The 20339-nt window shown below is 36.1% G+C and overlaps 2 protein-coding genes across 2 annotated transcripts in view; one reads left to right on the forward strand and one right to left on the reverse strand.

Moving 5' to 3' along the window:
• Lrt (Leucine-rich tendon-specific protein) overlaps positions 1-20339 on the forward strand; it is a 97211-nt gene that overhangs the window by 32977 nt on the left and 43895 nt on the right. The window lies entirely within an intron of this gene.
• Positions 1738-19849, reverse strand: LOC128680730 (lysozyme-like). Its single transcript, XM_053764083.2, has 5 exons — positions 19790-19849; positions 16117-16259; positions 11997-12085; positions 4974-5037; positions 1738-2391 (listed from the first exon to the last, which is right to left on the reverse strand). The coding sequence occupies exons 2-5, from the start codon at positions 16256-16258 to the stop codon at positions 2258-2260; spliced, it is 429 nt and encodes a 142-aa protein (XP_053620058.1). The 5' UTR covers position 16259; positions 19790-19849; the 3' UTR covers positions 1738-2257.

A 20339-nucleotide genomic window follows, 5' to 3' on the forward strand; every position in this document is an offset into this window, starting at 1 on the left:
CCCTCTCCCATCTGTATCTGTCGCCAAACAGCAGCGCTTACATTGTTGTGTTCCGGCTTGAAGGGCGAGAGAGGCGGTGTGATTACAGGGCACTGTGGCAAAAGATCCTAGGTCATAAAGCAGGCAACGCGCGTGACAACCCTGGTGTTGTAGACGTTGATAGGGCTGTGGTGACCCCTTCCATCAGTTGGCCCACATGCTTGTTTATCTGTTTGCTAGTATAGAAAAGAAATACCTAAAATATAAAGTTATACACAAAATTTCGCGTTTGTAATAGAAAACGTGTAATTGAATATCTCACAGATCCGCCAGCATAAAAGTAGTCTATCAACTTTTATAGGATTTTCAATATAAAATGCATCGCACACGTCGAACTAAAACGGGTGATATGGCTGCGTCAAAGGACTTTTTTTTTATACTAAATATATCAGAAGCTTTGCCAAGGAGCTTAGAGTCGTATGAATCTAGAGTGAACTGAGAAAATAAATACATTATTTAATAATTTCAGTAGAAACTGGATATTTAGAGTAGGAAAATAGACAAGAAAACCTTTTAGTTAGTGCCCTAATGTTTTAAAACTTTTTTGAATGTTATATATTTTAGGTATATTATTCGAAATTCGATTTGTGAAAAAGGGGATGGGGAGCAGTGCGGGTTTGCATTTGACTTCTCATTATCGAATCAATTCGAAGTGAGACGCGGCGAACCAATCACATTGCGCCATTGTGACACAACGACAACCACACCGCAATGTGATTGGTTCGCCGCGTCTCACTTCGAATCGATTCGATAATGAGAAGCGAAATGTTTACCCGCACTTCGTCCAAGGTCGCAGTCCATCGCGTTAAGAGATGATGGTACCTAAGTACCCAGTAGTACAGTTTCTTTAACAACACAGATCATAGATTACGAATTTAATATTCCATGTTTATAAAAAATATATATTTAATTTTCTGGATACAATGAACAATCTTGTCTTCTGAGCGTACAACGCCTGCAACATCCCGTATAGCAACAATGTGCTACAGAGCTAATTCACTACATCGAGTCTCTCAGGCGTTAAATGGCTTACTTGACTGGAAGCCCTAGAAGCTTAATTCCCGTGTTGATAGATACCTAATTAGATTATCTATGTAATATTTCAGCTGATTTTTACCTGCGACGAAGCAAAAGAGAATTGTGTGTGCCAAAGTAAGCTGTTAATGTACTTATGTGTGATTCGTAATGCGTGTGATTTGATTTCGTTTCATATGTGGAATGTGGACCATTTAATATTTTCATATCACGACCCACCGGGGCGTTTTCTCTTTGACGACCTCTGTGACCTGATTGTCATCATGCCGGACTGCTACACTGGAGGTCCCGGGTTCAAACCCCGGTCAGGTTATGATGGAAAATGATGTTTTTCAGTTCGACCCGGGTCTTGGATGTTTATCTATATATGTATATGTTATGAAATATAAAATCTTTGAAAAAAAAATCTTAAGTATTCCATAACACAAGTCACGAACTTACTTTGGTTCTAATTCAATCTGTGTGATTTGTTTTATTTATTTGTCTGTAGGTAATATAACGATCTACAACGCTGTTTTGTGTGTACATTCAACAGCACACCAACCTACCCAAATTGTAATTGACTGTACAATATGTACGGCGTTTTTTTATGAGTACTCTAGTACAGCAGCATACACAATATTTGCATTACAATATTAATAAAACAAAACCATTTTATAGAAAATGATTTATTTATGCTTTTAGATAAAAATAATAAAAAGATTGGCAGTGTTGGAGTTATGTTAATTGTTAGTGAGTATAAAATGTTATCCTAACAATAATAAAAAATAGTTAAATAACAAACTTCTTGTGAGGTTAATCTATCATAAAAACAATGTAAATAGGTACTGTTGGCAGTGTCTTATTTCACTATAAATATTCATTGAGTATTATTAACATAAATTTAAACTTTGCCGCCATGTTTCGAAGTCCAGTGGCGTATATTGCATTCCATATGAAGTGCTTGGAGTTAAAGAAAGTATTTAGTTAAATCAAGGGCAAAGTTAAATAAAAAATCTTTTATATTTTGTTATGATAACCCATTCAAATTCACGACTGTGTCTCTCTGAGTAGGTAAGTAAGCCATTGTAATATGGACTGACAACAAACTGACAATTATTCTGGTTGATGTGTTGTAGGCTGCACTTTGACAATAAAATAGGCTAGTCAAGCTTTGATGCCGACTGACAAATTATAATAACTTTTAGCATTTCGACAAATCAGGTAGGCTTTTTTCCTGGCAGTACGAGTAGGCCAGGGGCCAGGCTTTAAAACCAACCCGGTCGTAGATTCTCTTGGCACACCGCACGTCGTCTGCAAGGTCTTCGTTCAGGAGATCTGTGAACACATTTTTAGCCAATTCAAAATTTATACCAGTGATTTATATAATGATAAAACTGTATGAAGTGAATAAATAAATAAATAAAAATTGCTAATTTCAGACAAACAGTCCATATTATCATTTATACAGGGTGATTTCTTATACATTGGCATTATTTTATTTACATACTCAGTCTATGGTACTGAACAACTTTTCGTGTGGAAGCAACCTTGAAATCGCGAAAAAAAAGGTACTCAATTTTGTATAGAACAGCAGATTTCTTTCGCGATTTCGGAGTTACTCCCATACTAAAAGTTGTTCAGAATTATAGACAAGTGTGTAGACAATATATTGCCAATGTATAAAAAGTCACCCTGTACATGCCCATAAAATAAAACTTATCTTAAATTGACAATTTATGTGGAGATGAGCATACCTCTTTTAAACTTCTGAATCCATCCTCTTATCAATGAGCTCAAAGCTACAAGTAAGCTTAAGTCAGTTGCGAAAATAAGTTTATTTGTTGTTTGTTACATCTCCACGCTTTGGCCTCTACCAGCCTTTATGAAAAAAAAAAAACCTAAGTATCATATATGTACTTCAACCAGAGGCGGCAAGGCATCGGCGACGACAGACGGCCACCGTTCAAGTGTCTGAATTATACTTCTATTTCGACGAATATGATTTGTAATTATGAAGTCATGGGAATCGAGTGTGTCATGCTCACTCAAATGGTCTATCTGGTGGTGGCGTCGTGGGCCGGGTCGTGAGGTTCCCTCTATTATGGTTGAGCTACGCGATGGCTGACCCATGCGTCAACTTGTGAACGGGTGCTGCCAGAGGGAACTGGTCATTACGTTTCTCATATATTTTTGTGTAAGTTAATTGTGTTTCACATCGATATTGTATATATATATATTTTAATCAGCACTCGGATCACAATCATAACCTGTCCTGTTTTGAGATACTTTTTGACTATGTACATTATATACTTTTATATATTATTAGAAAAAAACATTGTAAGATACAACAATGGTAAGCCGATCTGGCATGATAGGGACCAACACTGTTCAAATGAGTTTCTTTCGGCATTTCTTCTCAGCAGTGATCGTTCCGAAATGCCAGTAGTTTATAGCTTGTGAGAAATTACTATTTAATATAAAATATGACGTGAAAAAGTGCCTATGAAGGTTTAATTTCTGAATAAATGATTTTATTTGATTTGAAAGCCAAACTAATTTACTAAGAAATTAACAAACCACGCATTGAACTTGAATTACCACATATTATATCTGCAAGTGAAGATAAATGTAAATTGCGATTTGCCGATAGCTTGCTCGTGGACGATTTGAGATTCGCTTTGTTCAACCAACCAAATTAAATTTACTCTCATGTCCTGGGTTATTGAGAATTCTGTTTATAACTTAGGCTTTTGATTTGTCAGGAAAATCTGTTCTGTTCGTCTGATTTGGAGGATTTGCGTGCGACGTGGTGCGGCCACGTTTTGCGTAAACCTGTAGACCTTTTCTACCTATATAGATTGCGGAGATATTATATACAATTTGATTTTTGAAGCTAAAAAGTTGTCGCATATACATTACTAGCGCCTCGCCCCAGCCTCGCTTGGATAAAATCATAATAAAAAGTAGCCTATCAGTCACTTCTGAAGGTTTCGCCTATCTCTATGCTAAATTTCATCACAATCGTCAAGTAGTTTTTAAGTTTATCCAATACAAATGAAAAACAAAAATACAAGTATTTTCTCTTTATAATATTAGATGGATGGGGCTATAGTGCTTTCATAGCACTTAAGCTATAGTCAATCAGTGTTTATGGCCGTTATATACCTTTGGAGGAGGGGAGGACCTTGGGAGGTCTTTGCCCAGCAGTGGGGCACCACAGGCTAATAATAAAAAATATATTTACCTTCACCGGAAGCAGGAGGTGGTCTATGAAACTATTCATGAGTCAAATTAGTTTACATACTCATGTAACACGAGTTGGATTTGAACCTGGGGCCTTTCGATCACAGACCCCGTTACTGCTTCAAGTTAGCTACCTACTTGAAAATTCAGGGCACTTTCGACATCAATTGAAAGAGATTAAACGAGTTTAAGAGTGAAAATTGCTTGGTTGTATTTCCGCTAATGTAATTAGTGCTGCCCTGGTAATTTGTGATTAATGCTAAAGTGGTACTAGTTTGTTTGCTAGGCTAGCTTTCATATCCCGGCACTTATCTCCGGTTTTCCTAATACATATGCGTCTGTCTGTCTGTTCGCGATAAACTCAAAAACGAATGCTCTGATTTTTTTATGTAGTTTTTACCAATAGCCAGTGTGGTTCCTGAGGAAGGTTTATGGTGTATAATTTATTATGTTCTAACGCGAGCGAAGCCGGGACGGGCCGCTCATATTATTCATATTAGACGGAGTACTCTGCCGCGTCATTCTGTTCGCGTAAAATTAAAAAATATGTGCGTGTCTGTCTGTGGGCGCACTTCTCGAAATTCTAAAACTACTGCACGGACTTTCATTCGGATTTCACCAATGGATAAAATGATTTCTGAATGTTGTTGATATAATTATATAAAAACCTTCACCTTCGCACTTCACACTGCAATGGCCACCCTTTCTTCCCTTCTTGCACCATTCTTTGTTGTTTATCTGAAAGAAAAAACCGATAATTTTTTTATCGATCAAAAATAAAACTGATAATTTTTTATCGATCAAAAATAAAACCGATAATTATTTTATCGGGCAAAAATTTATAAACATCAGCATCATCAAAAGATTTCTTCATAAACATCAGCATCATCAGTCGTTATAATAAACTAGATTTTGCCCGGGGCTTCGCTCCCGACTAAAAATATAGACTATAGGAATCTTCTCACAAACGCTTACCTCTTTACAATAATTGCATAGATTTTTTGAGATTAGAAAATTAGTTGAAGAACTCGACTCACTCTTGACCAATTATTGATAATTGCCTCACAGTAATACCGAATTCATTCACTTATTACACGATATATATATATATATATATATATATATATATATATATATATATATATATATATATATATATATATATATATATATATATATATATATATATATATTCATTAATACATCGAAACCCCTGACACATTATTGGGCTTCTCAATTTTGCTAGCTGATTATGCAGATGATTTATCATTATCGCTGATATTTCACCTCATTTGGGCTTCATCAGGGGATTGTTAATTAATATAATGCATCCATGAAATGTGCGGCTCATTTTCTGCCAGCAATGACGTAAGCAAATCGTGGACCGTTATTCATTTTCAGCCGGCAAATGGTGTACCGTTATGTGCTGTCCTCTGCATGTGACTGTATGTCACAGCCAGGTTACTGACGTTCCACCCACTCAGTGCTTCCTCAGATTTAGTTCTTACCTAATCGTGTGTGGATGGTTTATATACCAATCTGATTTATCTATAGTAGCACATCGACCAATGATGCTAATGAATACTATTATACGTGAGTGAGATTGATATAAACACTGGATTCGAACCTGGGACCTTTCTATTCACAGACAAGCGTCTTACCATTACACTAACACAGCTTCTTACCTCATACCTCACACAACTTAATATAGCTTAGCCAAGTTTATAGCTTAGCCAAGTTCATAACTTAGCCAAGCTTTACATTAAAGGACCACAAAATCCTATCAAAACAAACCGAAAATGCTACAAAATTCATCAACTCCCGCTCCTATATATTGAATTTTCAGACGGACAGACATAGTAGTTATCCGGACGTGTGAGCCTTTGCGATGCAGAAGTGCAGTGGCCCAATTGCATCCAATGAATATTGCACCGGCATCTATTGGTTCGAATAGCTTTGTCCTTTCAATAGAAACAGTTTTAATCTAAGTACTTACATAAATTTTTTTGGTTGTTCATTTGAAAGGTAGGTAAATAAGTCAAAAATGCCATTTTTGACACAAACTTTTATTGTTGTCAGAGAGATCTTACTCAATTAAATGTGTTACAAAAACTCATGTCTTGCACAGACATGATGAGTAAAGCGTTGAGGAGTTACACTGACCTTGGGCTTCGCGGCCCCACAGCCCAGAATGTTACCAGGAATATGAGAAGATGAGGAAGAATACCTACAAAGTATATGTAGATAGATTTGTTATCATGTCAGTGCTACACAGCTGGCAATATAAATTAGTCTCTTGGGATGTTATCACTTATTCTCTGAAGTGTGCAGATAATATTGTTACATTGAATTAAGCTTATTCGCGGTAAAATCATGTTTTTCTTAAAAGATTTTTCAGGATATTCTGCTGTCTTTTTTCAAATATTTAAATCGTATTTTGGTCTATCCGAAATGTTAGCATGTAATTTAATTTTGAATATGATGCAAAGTGACCGTGAAAATATCCGCCGCGCGGGATATTTTTCCAGAAATATAATTAAAATGTAATTTTCAAAATTAATTAAAAGCATTATGTGACATATAGAGGAAAATATTGTTGTAATTTAAACGATTTATCCATTGAGAAACTCAGATAATAATTACATTAATATAAATCTTATAGTTCTAATAGTGTTAAGTTTTTCTGTCTGATTTTGTTTTTAGCGATAATAGTGTCTTTATTTCTCTCCGACGACCTCGGTGGCGCAGTGGTAAAGTTCTTGCCCCTGAACCGAGAGGTCCCGGGTTCGATCCCCGGTCGGGTCATGATGGAAAATTATGTTTTTCTGATTGACCCGGGTATATATGTATATGTTATAAAATATTGTATCATTAAGTTAGTATCCCATAACAAAAGTCTCGAACTTAATTTGGGGCTAGCTCAATCTGTGTGATTTGTCTTAATATATTTATATTGCATACCCATAGCCGGTGAAATATGTAGAACTTTGTTTTATTTAGCACCACATTATATATAATACATAATAATTATAATGTTAACTCGTGTTTTTTAATATCCTATGAATCCTACCAATATTATAAACGCGAAAGTTTGTATGTGCGTGCGTATGTTTGTTATTCTTACACGCAAATTCGCAAAATCTACTGGACATATTGTTATGGATTAATATAACCCGGATTAACACATAGGTTAGTTTTTTTTCCCGAAATTCCCACGGGAAAGAAGAAAGAAACGCCCCGGGGCGCAGCTAGTAAATACACCTTAGTCTAAACTAGCTTGCCATTTAAAATTTCATCGAAATCTATTCACATGCGAAGATACAAGAATAACATCATCCAACATAACAAACTTTTTGTTTTGTAATTAATATTATGCCTCAGATATCTCATTGCAGACGTAATGTGATTGTAATTATAACTGTGGTTAATTCTACTGTTGGTAAGCTGAGCTAATAACTTAATTATTCATATAACATACGATATACGCCTTTGCGGCGTCTGGTTACCGCCCTAAAATAGGATTATTACAAGTCTGCGGGGATGCCGCACAAGGCAACTAAGATATACGAGTAAGTCAATATGATTAATATCATCCTCAGTTGTATAAATAACTAGCTTTTGCTCGCGGATTTGCCCGCGTGGATTTCCTACGGGATCGGGCCGGAAAGGAATATAAAAGCTTGTAAAATAATCGTGTGCAGCGTTGCACAAGATCATTTTCTTGAACAAATACCTTATCAAGACATTAACAATCTCCGAAAGTATTACTGGAGGTTGTTTACCGACTGCCTGGTTTCAATCGGGACTTCGATTTAAACAGAGACGCGTCTTCTAGTGATGGGGCTAGGACGAACTTGTCGATATTTTTGATTATTCCGATAAATCACAATACACGCGCCTAATGCTAGTCGATTAATCCTAACTAATATTATAAATGCTTCTTCAAGCTCTATCTACTCAAATTAATTTTCTTGAAATTTTGCATAAATGTAGTTTAAAGTACGGAGAAGGACTTAGGGTACCTTTCATAACTGTTACCGCGAGAAATCACGCGGGCGAAGCCGTCGTCTTTAGATAAATGAGTCGATGTTTTTTAAATATTAACTATGGTATAAATGCGAAAGTGAGAGTTATAGTTTGTTTGTTTGTTACTTGTTCACTCTTTAACTATACAACTGACGTTCTTGAAATTTTAGTTTTAGTTTAAGACTACGCACAAAATCCCTTGGGAATTCGAACGCGGGTAGAGCCGCGGGCCAAAGATCGTGGTTGTAAATGAACTTGGAACAAAAGCGACTTTTCCTAATGAACTGTAATTTAAATCGGATAAGCAAATCTAAATCGGATTTCTTTTGTGAAAAAAATAAAATACACACTAAAAGTTGTGCACATAAATTTCTTGATTACAAAAACTTATCGATACATCTTCAAAAGTATCGACACCGCTACGTCACCGACGTAGCACGTCTTCGAATAGATCCGAATCGATCGCACACCGCAAGGTAACGAGAACTCGAATCGGTGACAATGCAAATCGGTACTCGAGAGCTATCGAATCGGATAGTGGGGCTTCAATTATTGGCGCCTTGCAGCAATAAATTGCGTCCAGGTTATTCTCGTGCTCAGTATCGCTGTGATAACGTGGCGACTCGGCCTTACTTCACTTCCCTCTTTTTCCACCCAAAAATTAGCTGAAAGGAAGCATTCAAAACAAAATCAAATTATTTATCCAGAAACTAAACTTTCACAGACACTTTTTCACGTCAAGTTTCATATTGTATAGTAATTTTTCACAAATTTACAAACTAGTGGTATTTCGTGATGACCATTGCCAGAATTTTTTTTTATGTTTGTAAATGTTGAATTAAAGAGTTCTGTTATATATTTATTTAACTATAAATTTCGCATTCTCATACTCAAATCGAACTCTAACTGCATCGTTTGACATATCGCTCGTTTACAGTTCAGTCGATACATCATAGATAAAACAAAAAATATCGATTCATCGCTGAACGGTATTCTTATGTGTGTTCTTATTCTTATAATTCGACATTTCTCGCTAATATAGAAGTGTCACTGGAATATTGACGACGTGAATACCAGTTTTGAGTAGGAAGGCAATCGAGCTATTTTCCAACATTGACGACATTTCAATAGGATAGCGATACGAGAATTACCTCGCTGGGAATCGATGTCTGCTCTTGCGTGTTAACCAGTGGGATGTTAAGACAGAGGGTAGGTGTGACAAATGGTATATTGCCAAGGATATGTACAGACCAACTAGCGGCCCGTCCCAGCTTCGCTCGGGTTAAATCATAACAAATTATACTCTTGAATTGCTCTTAACCCGAATTTTAAAGACCAAAACATATACGGGAAGACAGCGGGAAGGGACTATGTTTTAAAGCGAGCTAGCTTTTGCCAACTTCGTATGTGAGTAAAAATCCGATTCCCGTGGGAATTTCAGATAATCCCTTCTTAGTGCTCCCCTACACTGTCCTAGTAACCTACACACCAAATTTCAGCTTTCTACGCCAAGTAGTTTCGGCTGTGCGTTGTCTGTCAGTCAGTCAGTCACTCACTCAGTAACGGAAGAGTTTTATATAATTTGATTGATTGATAAAGACCAAAGTCCCTTCCAGCTGTCTGTCCCTATATACATAGGGATATGTCATATATACTTTCTTTTATAGTGAAACCCGTGCAAAGCAAAAACGTATGCAGTGCATACACTGCATTTTATTTTAGCGTGTACATCTGTACATACGCGATTCTTTATAATTATCACTATCTTGGGAATTTTCCACGTTCTTTGTAAGTCTTTGTATGGCCTTTTCCATACTTAAAACTACATGTATGCAAAATTTCAAGAAGTTTGGTTGAGTAGACAGAGCGTGAAGAGGTAACAAACAAAGTTACTTTCGCAATTATAATATTAAGTATTTAGGATTCCAGATTTCTGCGCAACTGTTCATAACGTCGATTCCGATAAATTCAAATGCTGTGAATTTATCAAAATTGACGTTTTGAATAATCGCATCTAAGAATATTGGATCCCGGATGCCAGTTCACACCAATAAATCCAGTGTCAGATTATGGATTCCTCCAGATTCCTATCAGCATCAGGTCTCACCGCGATCCGAAGACAATCGATTTCAGAAATAAACGAGTTGAATTGACGTGTGATATTCGAGAAAAAAATGTAAATTGTTCCGTGGGTTTAGTGCGGGTTTGCATTACACTTCTCACTCACCAATCACATTATAGTGTGATTGTCGTTGCCTCACAATGGCGCAATATGATTGGTTCGCTGCGTCTCGCTTCAAATCAATTCGATGGCCAGAAGTGAAATGCAAACCCGCACTAACCCTTCTGGCGACCCGGCCCGGTTTCGCGTGCGATATATACCTTCCATAATAAATCTAAATGACATACAGAAAATATCGCAATCAATTTCTTTTTCATAATCGTATGTTTCATGCATTAGGTGGTGTAATGGTTTAGACGCCCGCCTGTAGATCGAAAAGTCCCAGGTTCGAATCCTACTCGTGACACATGAGTTTGTATACCAATCTGACTCATGTATAGTAGTTTTCATCGACCACCACTTGCTACCGGTGAAAGAAAACATCGGGATGAAACCTGCACACTGATTGATTATTAACTTGTGTGTGGAATGGAGAAGGTAATGGCAAACCACTCCATTACTAATGCCAAGAGAGTTGTTGTGTGTGTTTAATCCCACGTAATGACCACGACCCTCAGTCATGAGGAATAAGAATATGAAGAAAGAAGATACTTCATGACTGAGAGACGAGAGAGACTAGAGATTCAGTGATTTGACAGTATAGTGTACATTTAGCGAACACATAAAATATAACTCCAAAAGATTAACAGCATAGATTATAATAAATAACGTCCGTACGTTTGTCTGTACAGATAATTCGTACGTATCAGAATAATTTAGATTTCTGGCAATTATTTACAGTGGCAGCCTAACATCGACTGATTAGTGCGCGGATCATGCAAATACGTAACACATTCTGATTGAAATATTTAAATGCGTTGTGAATCTGTGGCGTTATTCCATGATACGATATTTATCCAAGCGGTGATGGCCCAGTGGTTAAGACCGTCCGCCTGTGATCGAAACGTCCCAGGTTCGAATTCTACTCGTGCCACATGAGTTTGTACATATGTTTTTGTTATTAATTCGTTTACCCATGACAGATTCTAAGATCAATATTTTTGTGTGCTAGGTAGTCAATTAAGTCATCTCTGGTCTCGTTAAAGGGTGAATTTCTGAGCGTTTCGTCCGTGCGGCCGCGGGTCAAGGCTAATTTTTCAAATTTTAACAAAGACGAGAATCAGTTTTACTATCGGTGATTTTGGAAATGATTCCTTCCTCAAGAAAATTTACGAATCATACTGACGGTGCGGCCGCAGCGGTCGAAACGCTCGGAGATTCACTTAAAATGAGTCTAGCGGTTTTCATATAAACTTTTACCCCCCATTACAGTCATTTAGGGGTTGATTTTTGAAAAAAAAGTAGCCTATGTTTGAACGGGGGTTTTGTCAACATGCATCCCAAATTTCATCCAAATCGGTCTAGTTGTTTGGCCGTGAAACGTGAACAGACAGACAAACTTTCGCATGTATATTGAGCATGTATTGTACGAGTATATTGTATAACTTACCTGAAACAGGCCGTAGCTTGTGTAGGAGTTGTTATGGTTGGTCACCTTCTCCGTAGTCCTACCGCTTCCATGTTCGATCAGGCAGACCCCTGGATAGAAGGAATTATTAACGAGATTCAGGGTGAAATAAATCTAAAAGATCGGAAATGAATTTTTCTATAATATTTAAACATTTAAAATTGTTTTAAAAAATTTTCACATGTCCCGATGTTTCATCAAAACTTTCAAGTTAAATTTCATCTAATTTCGTTTGTCCTACAGTGTTGAAATTTCCCACGTCGATTCAGTTTCAATGACAATGCATTATTATGATAAACGTCACCAGATAGTGCACCCAGTTCTCGATTCCTCAACTTTTTGCATAAAGTTTTCGCTGAACGATAAGTTTGATGACAATAAAAGATTTTTTCAAAAAATGACATTTATATAAAAAAAATATTGTTTAAACTGCACAGACAAAATTGATATAATCGCTGAAAAAATATCAACCCTAATTTTAATATTGGTTAAAAAATACCCAACAGCTTATGCAAATTCGAAATCAGAACAATCAAAAACAGGTTTATTTTTAAACGGCACTTAAAACCGGCCAGTTGTTTAAGTAAATTAAATTCGCCGACTTCCGAAATTCTTAATTCAAATAATAACATTAAGGAGGCCGCAAGCAAATGAATCGCTGGCTGGTCGACCCTTAATAAGCAGTGGCGCGAAACTTCGCTCAGAGAAGATCTCGTATTTGCATAAAAAGGGGACGTTCAAATGACAAAACATTCTAGAATCCCTTTCATTTAAGTTTTAAATTGTAAAGGCTTTTAATTGACACTGTCGAGGCGCGAGGCGGTGTTCTAATCCGCATTATTTAAATTAATACGTCAACGAATTTAGAATCGCGTCCGTCATTTGCAAATCACCTACTCGTGGCGAAATTTCAAATTTGACAAATTAATAGAGTTTACCTGCAAAATTGGAGTTGTGTTTAAAGTAAAATGGCGTAGTATAAATATAATGTCCACCCTTTGTAACTACCTCGTGAAATTAGGTTAAAACTGTCCTTAAATATTTTCCTCGTAGTTTGGCTTGCGTTATGTAATACGTTTGATATTTTATTTTTCGGAGTGAAAGGCACTTTAATTAGACAATTGCATAAAACACTGCGTATTTCACTCACTTTCATGGATATAGGTAGAGTTGTTTTTATTATCTTACACTTTTAGCTATAATTTATGTTTCAGTTTTTCCCAAAGGTTGCCTGGTTGCTTTTAGTATGAATTCTTAAGTCCGCCCTTTGTGCCAATTTAACCAATAAAGTTTGATTGAACAAACAAATAAACTTGGCCACTTTTAAATTTCAATTTTCTTTTTTCTTAAACTACGAATCTTGAGTTCCAATTTCAATCGTCACAATTCAAACCTATTCTTGGTGCTCAAGAATAGCGCAGGAGGTCGACACGACCGAGGCGTGTCTCTAGGTTGTAGGTCAGACGTCGACGGGTTAATGTTCAAACGAAATTTAATTTCCCGGAACCTCTATATCGAATGTAAATAATATTACGTCTATAACATTTAAATCATCGTCAATTCATCCGAAGCATTAATATTCTTGCTTCGAATGAATGATGAATCAAAAACGTTAATTAAATGTTATTTATTTTTAACTAGCCGTTGCCCGCGGCTTCTCCCGCGTTTATTTCATGCGTCCGCACATAAATTATTATTGTTAACATCTCGGGTTCTAAGTAACGTATTGCGATGTAACCTACACCAGATTTTAAGTTACGCCATTCGCTAGCGCATTCAATTCCATCAAGTAGATTTTCCGCGATTTTTATGCGCGAACCAACATACATACAGACAGACAGATAGACAGATTAGGATTCCATAGTTTTGGCTTCTGTTTAATACCACATTTCAGGAACGCTGGAAGGTGGGCTAATATCAACAATGACTTTTATATATACCGTCTATAAGCAGTTATGATTCTAAACTATAATTTCTGAACGTAATTTCGGTGCATTTCACGTCCGTATAAATGCTGCTTACTTACCGAGCTGACACTGGGCACAAAACATTGAAGGTGCAGGAGAGCTTAATTATTTCTCACTAGCGCGACCCGCTCTAGTTTCACACGGGTGCAATATTATGTATGTTATAAATATTTATTTATTTAAACTTTATTGCAAAACATGAAAGTTAATAATTAGACTTAATGCTAAAGGCATTTTTTGCCAGTCGATCCTTGAGATCAAACAGAAACAGGCAAAAGCACTCGTTTAAATTATTTATTTAAACTTCATTGCACAAAATACAATTAGTATAAGTCGAAAAGATGGACTTAATGCTGAAAGAATTATCTAACAGTCAACCATTGAGTCATACAGTTCTCTGTATGTCCCAATACATAGTCATACAGTTCTCTGTGTGTCCCAATACATAGTCATACAGTTCTCTGTGTGTCCCAATACATAGTCATACAGTTCTCTGTGTGTCCCAATACATAGTCATACATTTCTCTGTGTGTCCCAATACATAGTCATACAGTCCTCTGTGTGTGACTGGGACACACAGAGAACTGTATGACTCAACGGTTGTTATGTGCGTGCAAAAAATAAAATAAATATAATAAACCTTCAGAATTCGACTTCATCATCTTTTGACTTATTTCGTCTCTTTTGTCAACCTTTCTTCTTTCAAAAAAATATTATTCTGTAAAGGAATACCTTGAGACGTAATTAAATTAAAATTGTTAATTAAAGAATTTAATATCTATTAATAAATAATTGAAATTGTTTAATATATAAATGTTTATATTAATAAATGAAATAAAAATTGTTTTATGTAAAGTTTTAATCTTAATTTTATCAATGTATATATATATGTATTTTTATAAAAAAGTATATTATTTTTATTAACCATATTTGCAACACTCGCTGATTTGCTATGATTAGAGCAAAAATTATACATAACACCGTAATTATACATAAGGAGCAAATAAATGTTTGAATCTTTGAAACCTAAACATTAACGCTCCGCAACCCCTAAATGTGATGGTGGTGCCAGTTTATGGGTTTGCGCTGATCTTGCGCCTTTTTAAAATACGTTTCCGTACTTATTTTCCGTACCCTCGCTGATTTGTGTCTCGACATTTTCGAGGTAAGCCCAAGAGGATAGCGTTCGTTAACTTGCATTAAATCTGTGTTAGATGTTAGACTCACCTGCTCGCACAGACAGACAAATGGCCCGGCCGAAACTGAGCTATTTGAAAATGTCTTTATAGTTAGACTAGCTTTTGCCCTCGGTTTCATCCGCGTTAATGTCCCACGGGAACTGTTATTTTTCCGGGATGTAAGGCACCCTATGTCCTTCTCCATATTTCAAACTATGTATGCCAAATTTCAAGAAGATTGGTTGAGTAGATAGAGCGTGAAAAGGTAACAAACAAACAAATAAATAAATAAACTTACTTTCGCATCATTAGTTAGGATTAAGGTTAGGATATTTGTTAGGATTAGGTAGGATAAAACTGTACCTAAGAGGAGCTCAATGGTGCACTGGTCTGCGCTATCGGCCTGATCAGATCTTGACGCCAGGGTTAGAGCAAGACAAATAAAGAGTAAGAAAGATATTCTTTGCAGCTGACATTGGGAGAAGGTTCTATGGTGTTGGAAATCCCAACACTAATTTGTAGATTTTTGATTATAGCAACACTAACGCTCACATTAAAAAAAAATTGTTCTTCTTTATTAATATTCTTCCTCTTTGTCTTTCGTGCGAATAAAAAGTGGTCCGAATTAAACTCCGTATATTTATTTAACCAAATCCGAAAAGCACTAATTAACAGTCCACTGCACAACGAGCTATCAGTTATACGATGGAGTGTCTTATGTATTGATGCCAGGGGTAGAGGTAGACACAGCTGTTCTAAGCCTGGGTTAGACTAAAAAACAGAGAGTCTCTCACTCTGCGAGTGACATAGAGAGTGAAAGAGAGGCAGACACTCTCAGAAGGTAGCTGTCATCGTGAGATGATTCAATGCAGTTCGATGACTGGCTTAGACTAAGACACAGAGAGACAGACAGACTCTGCGAGTGACATAGAGAGTGACAGAGAGGCAGACACTCACAGTTGGGTATGAGGCTTCGTGGCAGGTTATAACGGAGAAGTTCTCTTGACAGCTGACAGCGGGAGAAGGTTCGGTGGTGCGCGTCGCAGGACATCAGGAGAAGAGAAATTAGGAGAAACATCTGGAACGATGGTCGTAGCATCCTGTGGACAAACAATTTATTCTTGCTTGGTGATACAAAACATCGTGAATACCTTTTATTTGTATCTGTCTTTTCTATTCACGTATTCGTGCATGTATTAGGGGCTGCGATGTCAAGAAGCTAGGGAGTCCGCGTAAAAATAAACTTAAACGGTTTTGAAGATTTAAAATCTTCAAAATTCTGTGTCTATTACCGGCCTTCTGCTTGACGTCATCCCTCTCATTTTTTGGTCTATGCTCTTAGCTTCCAAGGCTTATGTATCCCTTACCCGTCTCATACGACATCTATTTTTGATGTCAATAAGTATAATATAGTATAGTATGACAAGGGTACTAGGCATGGCGACTACAATTAAATACTTTCGAAGATAATTTTAAAAATATTATTTTCTGTTTCGTTTAACAATTAATAATTCGACAGAAGCAACGACGGCCATACTGGGCTCAAATAATTGTGGCATCCATCATCCTAGCTTCAAATTATAAATAATAGTATGTCAAAAAAGAAACATAATATTGTTAAATCTGAGAGCACCTTTGACTCCGTAATTATAACTGTTATCCGCAGTACAACTCGAGTCGAGCTCGGGAATTTGTGCTCAAAGGATTTTGTATTTCTGCTTTCTCGTATTTGTCTGTTTGAGAACTTAGTTAAGTGGTATTACCATGATAATAACAGTTTTCGAGGCGAGGGTATACGCTAGGTTAAAATCATAATAAACTGTACATCTAAATCTTTCCCAGGAATCACACTATATATTTAAAGAACCCGCATAAAAATCTGTTGCGTAGATTTAAAGATCTAAGCATATATATATGGACAGATAGACAGCGGGAAGCGACTTTTTTAATACTATATAGCAATAGTGAATAAGGAGGTATGGATAACCTATATATTTTTTTAAATCTAATTTAAGATATTTGTTTGCAAATATTGTTTATTTTTATCCCAGAACTAAACTTTTACTTATTATGAGTGTTTTGTTTACTGAGTTAGCCCCTAAGTAAGTTCGAGACTTGTGTTATGGGATACTAACTCAACGATACTATATTTTATATTAATGCAACATCCATACTGATATTATATAAGCATAAGTCTGTAAGTCACGCATTCACGGCTAAACTGCTGCGCCGATTTTGATGCAATATACGATAGATGTAGTCAATGACCCGAGGTCAAACATAAGCTGATGCAAGCGGACCTGCGGGTAACAGCTATGGACAATAGATAGTGTGGATATCCGAAAACGGCGGTAACGAGTGTGAAGCAAGTATAGGGAGGACACAACGAGATCAAACTGCTAACTCAATTAAACCGGCGGAAAGCCTTTGTGCATTCTCGCTGTTGCACTCCAGATGTAGTCCAGGGGATGGGGACTTATTTCATAAATATTTACACACTAGCCGCGCCCCGACGCCCGCTCCCGTGGGAATTTCGGGATAAAATGTGTACATATATGTGTTATTTCGAATATTTATTCGTTTGTATTTCATATTATATATATTTTTTTTATTTCAGGTTATTTTCTACCCGTTTACCAAATTTCATAACAATCGTTCCAGTAGGTGAAGACGTAACAAACAAACTTATTTTCGTATTTATAATATTAGTTGGGATATTTATTTAGACAAAACAGTAAAATAAATAAAAATTGATTTTTTTTCCAACCACTAGCCTCAAACTAGACGTTAGCCTGTATATTCAATACTAGATGTTGGCCGGGGCTTTGCTCCCTTAGGAGTTTTGAGAAAAAATTAAGCCTATAGCAATCTTGCATAATGTACTTTACTAATATTGAAAGAATTTTTGAAATCGGTTCGGTAGTTTTGGAGATTACTAACCTCAAACATACGCTCACAAACGCTTACCTCTTTATAATAATTATTTAGATTTTTAATTTTACCCAATTGCACCTAAGTGACCCACTGCCGAGCAGAGGTCTTACATTTTCACCAGTCTCGGCTCATAGCAATGTCTGGTCATTATTCAGATTTTTTTGAGTATGTTACGCCATCTTGCCAATTTCATGTTACTAATAAATACCCTCACTTGTATTTCAATCGAGGGATTGTGACAAGGAAATGTGCTTTTGCTATGCTTATTGTGATGTCTTATTCATAAAAAAAAAACTGAAATCTTTTCTTTCTAAGTTACTTAAATAAATTATAAAGCATTATTGTTTCTAGACTAGAATTCTCTCTGAACACATACCTATGTTCGGAATCGGAACGGAAATCTTTAACTGTTATATCATCAAATTTCTTCAAAATCGGTCCAGCGGTTTAACCGTGAAACCGGAACAGAGAGACAGACAGACATTAGTATGTAGCATAGGAGTATGGATATTGTAATTTTGTGCAATAAATTTATAAATAAATATGAAATAAACTAAAACTTTTACTGTCTGTCTCTTCGACTACACAGCTGAGCGCAAGTTTCGGAGCGTAACACAACCAAAATTTGTTTTTAGATATTTTGCTGAATAATATTTGCGCTGTGATGTACAGTTAGCAAAGTTTGACTAAACATGGTGATGGATTGCGCTTGCTTTGGGAATACATGACCGCGACTGCGCAACTTTTGTTCGGCGTTGTACCTTTATATTCGAACTTTAAAAAAATAAACGTTTGTTCTTTTCTAATTCTTAATTTAAAATCAGGTTTCGTAATGTTAATATTGATGTGTAATGTAGAAATGATTTTATTTTTAATTTTGGTATAATTTGGCATACATATGAAAATATTTGTTGGATGTTAATAATATGATTATGATAATATGAATACAAATAAAATCGTTGCGATTCAAATTTCGAAGGATATGTTAAAATTCGACATTTTCAATTGGTCGTACAATTTTGTAATTTTTATCCCCCGACGACAGAAGTTATAAGTTTAACGTGTCTTTGTATCTGTTTGTCTGCCCGTGTCATCGTAGCAGCCAAACGGCTGAACCGATTTTGATATAGTTATTTTGTAATTAAAAATAATTTAATCGAGATTGTTCTTAGATAGAGAAAGAAAGAAAAAAACATTTATTTGCTCAAACATAATAGTTTTCATCCTGAAATTAAAGTTAATACGTGCTAATATTATAAATTCGAAAATCTATCTGGCTCATTTTCTCGGCTAAACCTTTGGACATTTTTTTCTGAAAGATATATCTATCTATACTATTATTATATAGAGGTAAGCGTTTGTTCGTTTGTATGTTTGAGGCGGGTAAACTCCGAAACCGAACAGATTTCAAAAATTCTTTCACCATTTGAAAGGTACATTATCCAAGATTGCTATAGGCTATATTTTATCTCAAAATTCCCACGGGAGCGAAGCCCCGGGCAACATCTAGTAGTTAATAAACATAGGCTACCGCAGACAGAGCTGTGGGCAACAGTTAGTTTTAAATAAATAAAATGCCGAGTCTTTATAATGTTTAGGTTTATTTTTACTCTGAACTCGGGCTTCGCGGAGTCACAGTCCCGAATGCAACCGGGAACATGTGTAACAATGAGATGAAATAAATAAATATATTTACCTCAAGCTGTACGTAGGAGTGCACGCGGTGCAACTGCAGCAAATGCAGTTGATCTGAAAGGAGTCTGTCTATTACACTATTATCCACTTAGGTTATCAAATCAATCTATCAATGGCGCGTATTTAGTGCTGCATTTAGCACCTGTAAGGGCCCTGGGTGCGTTTCCTACGGAGCGTCCGATGCAATACAATACAAACTCGTTTATAATATATTCATTTATTTCTTTTTGAATTTTTTTTCCAACCAACTTCAAATGTTTGTATACAGAGCTGCATTGTTACAGTCTGTGAATTATCATAAAGATCCGAAATATATCTGTTTTAGCTAGACCAGGCGTTCGCTGGAATCGTAGACCTCGCGAATACAAAATTTATTTACAATTTTTTTTTTAAATATAACAGATATCATGTCAAATATATCAAGACACCTTTTTCACAGTTACAGTCTTTTGTCTTCACACGGCAGCGCGTGCCGCGTTCAACAATATATACTCGTACATAATATAATATAATTTAAGTACATGAAATAATTCGGCGTGCGTATTTTTTAA

This window comes from Plodia interpunctella, chromosome 25, assembly GCF_027563975.2.
Source record: "Plodia interpunctella isolate USDA-ARS_2022_Savannah chromosome 25, ilPloInte3.2, whole genome shotgun sequence".
Classification (NCBI taxonomy): domain Eukaryota; kingdom Metazoa; phylum Arthropoda; class Insecta; order Lepidoptera; family Pyralidae; genus Plodia; species Plodia interpunctella.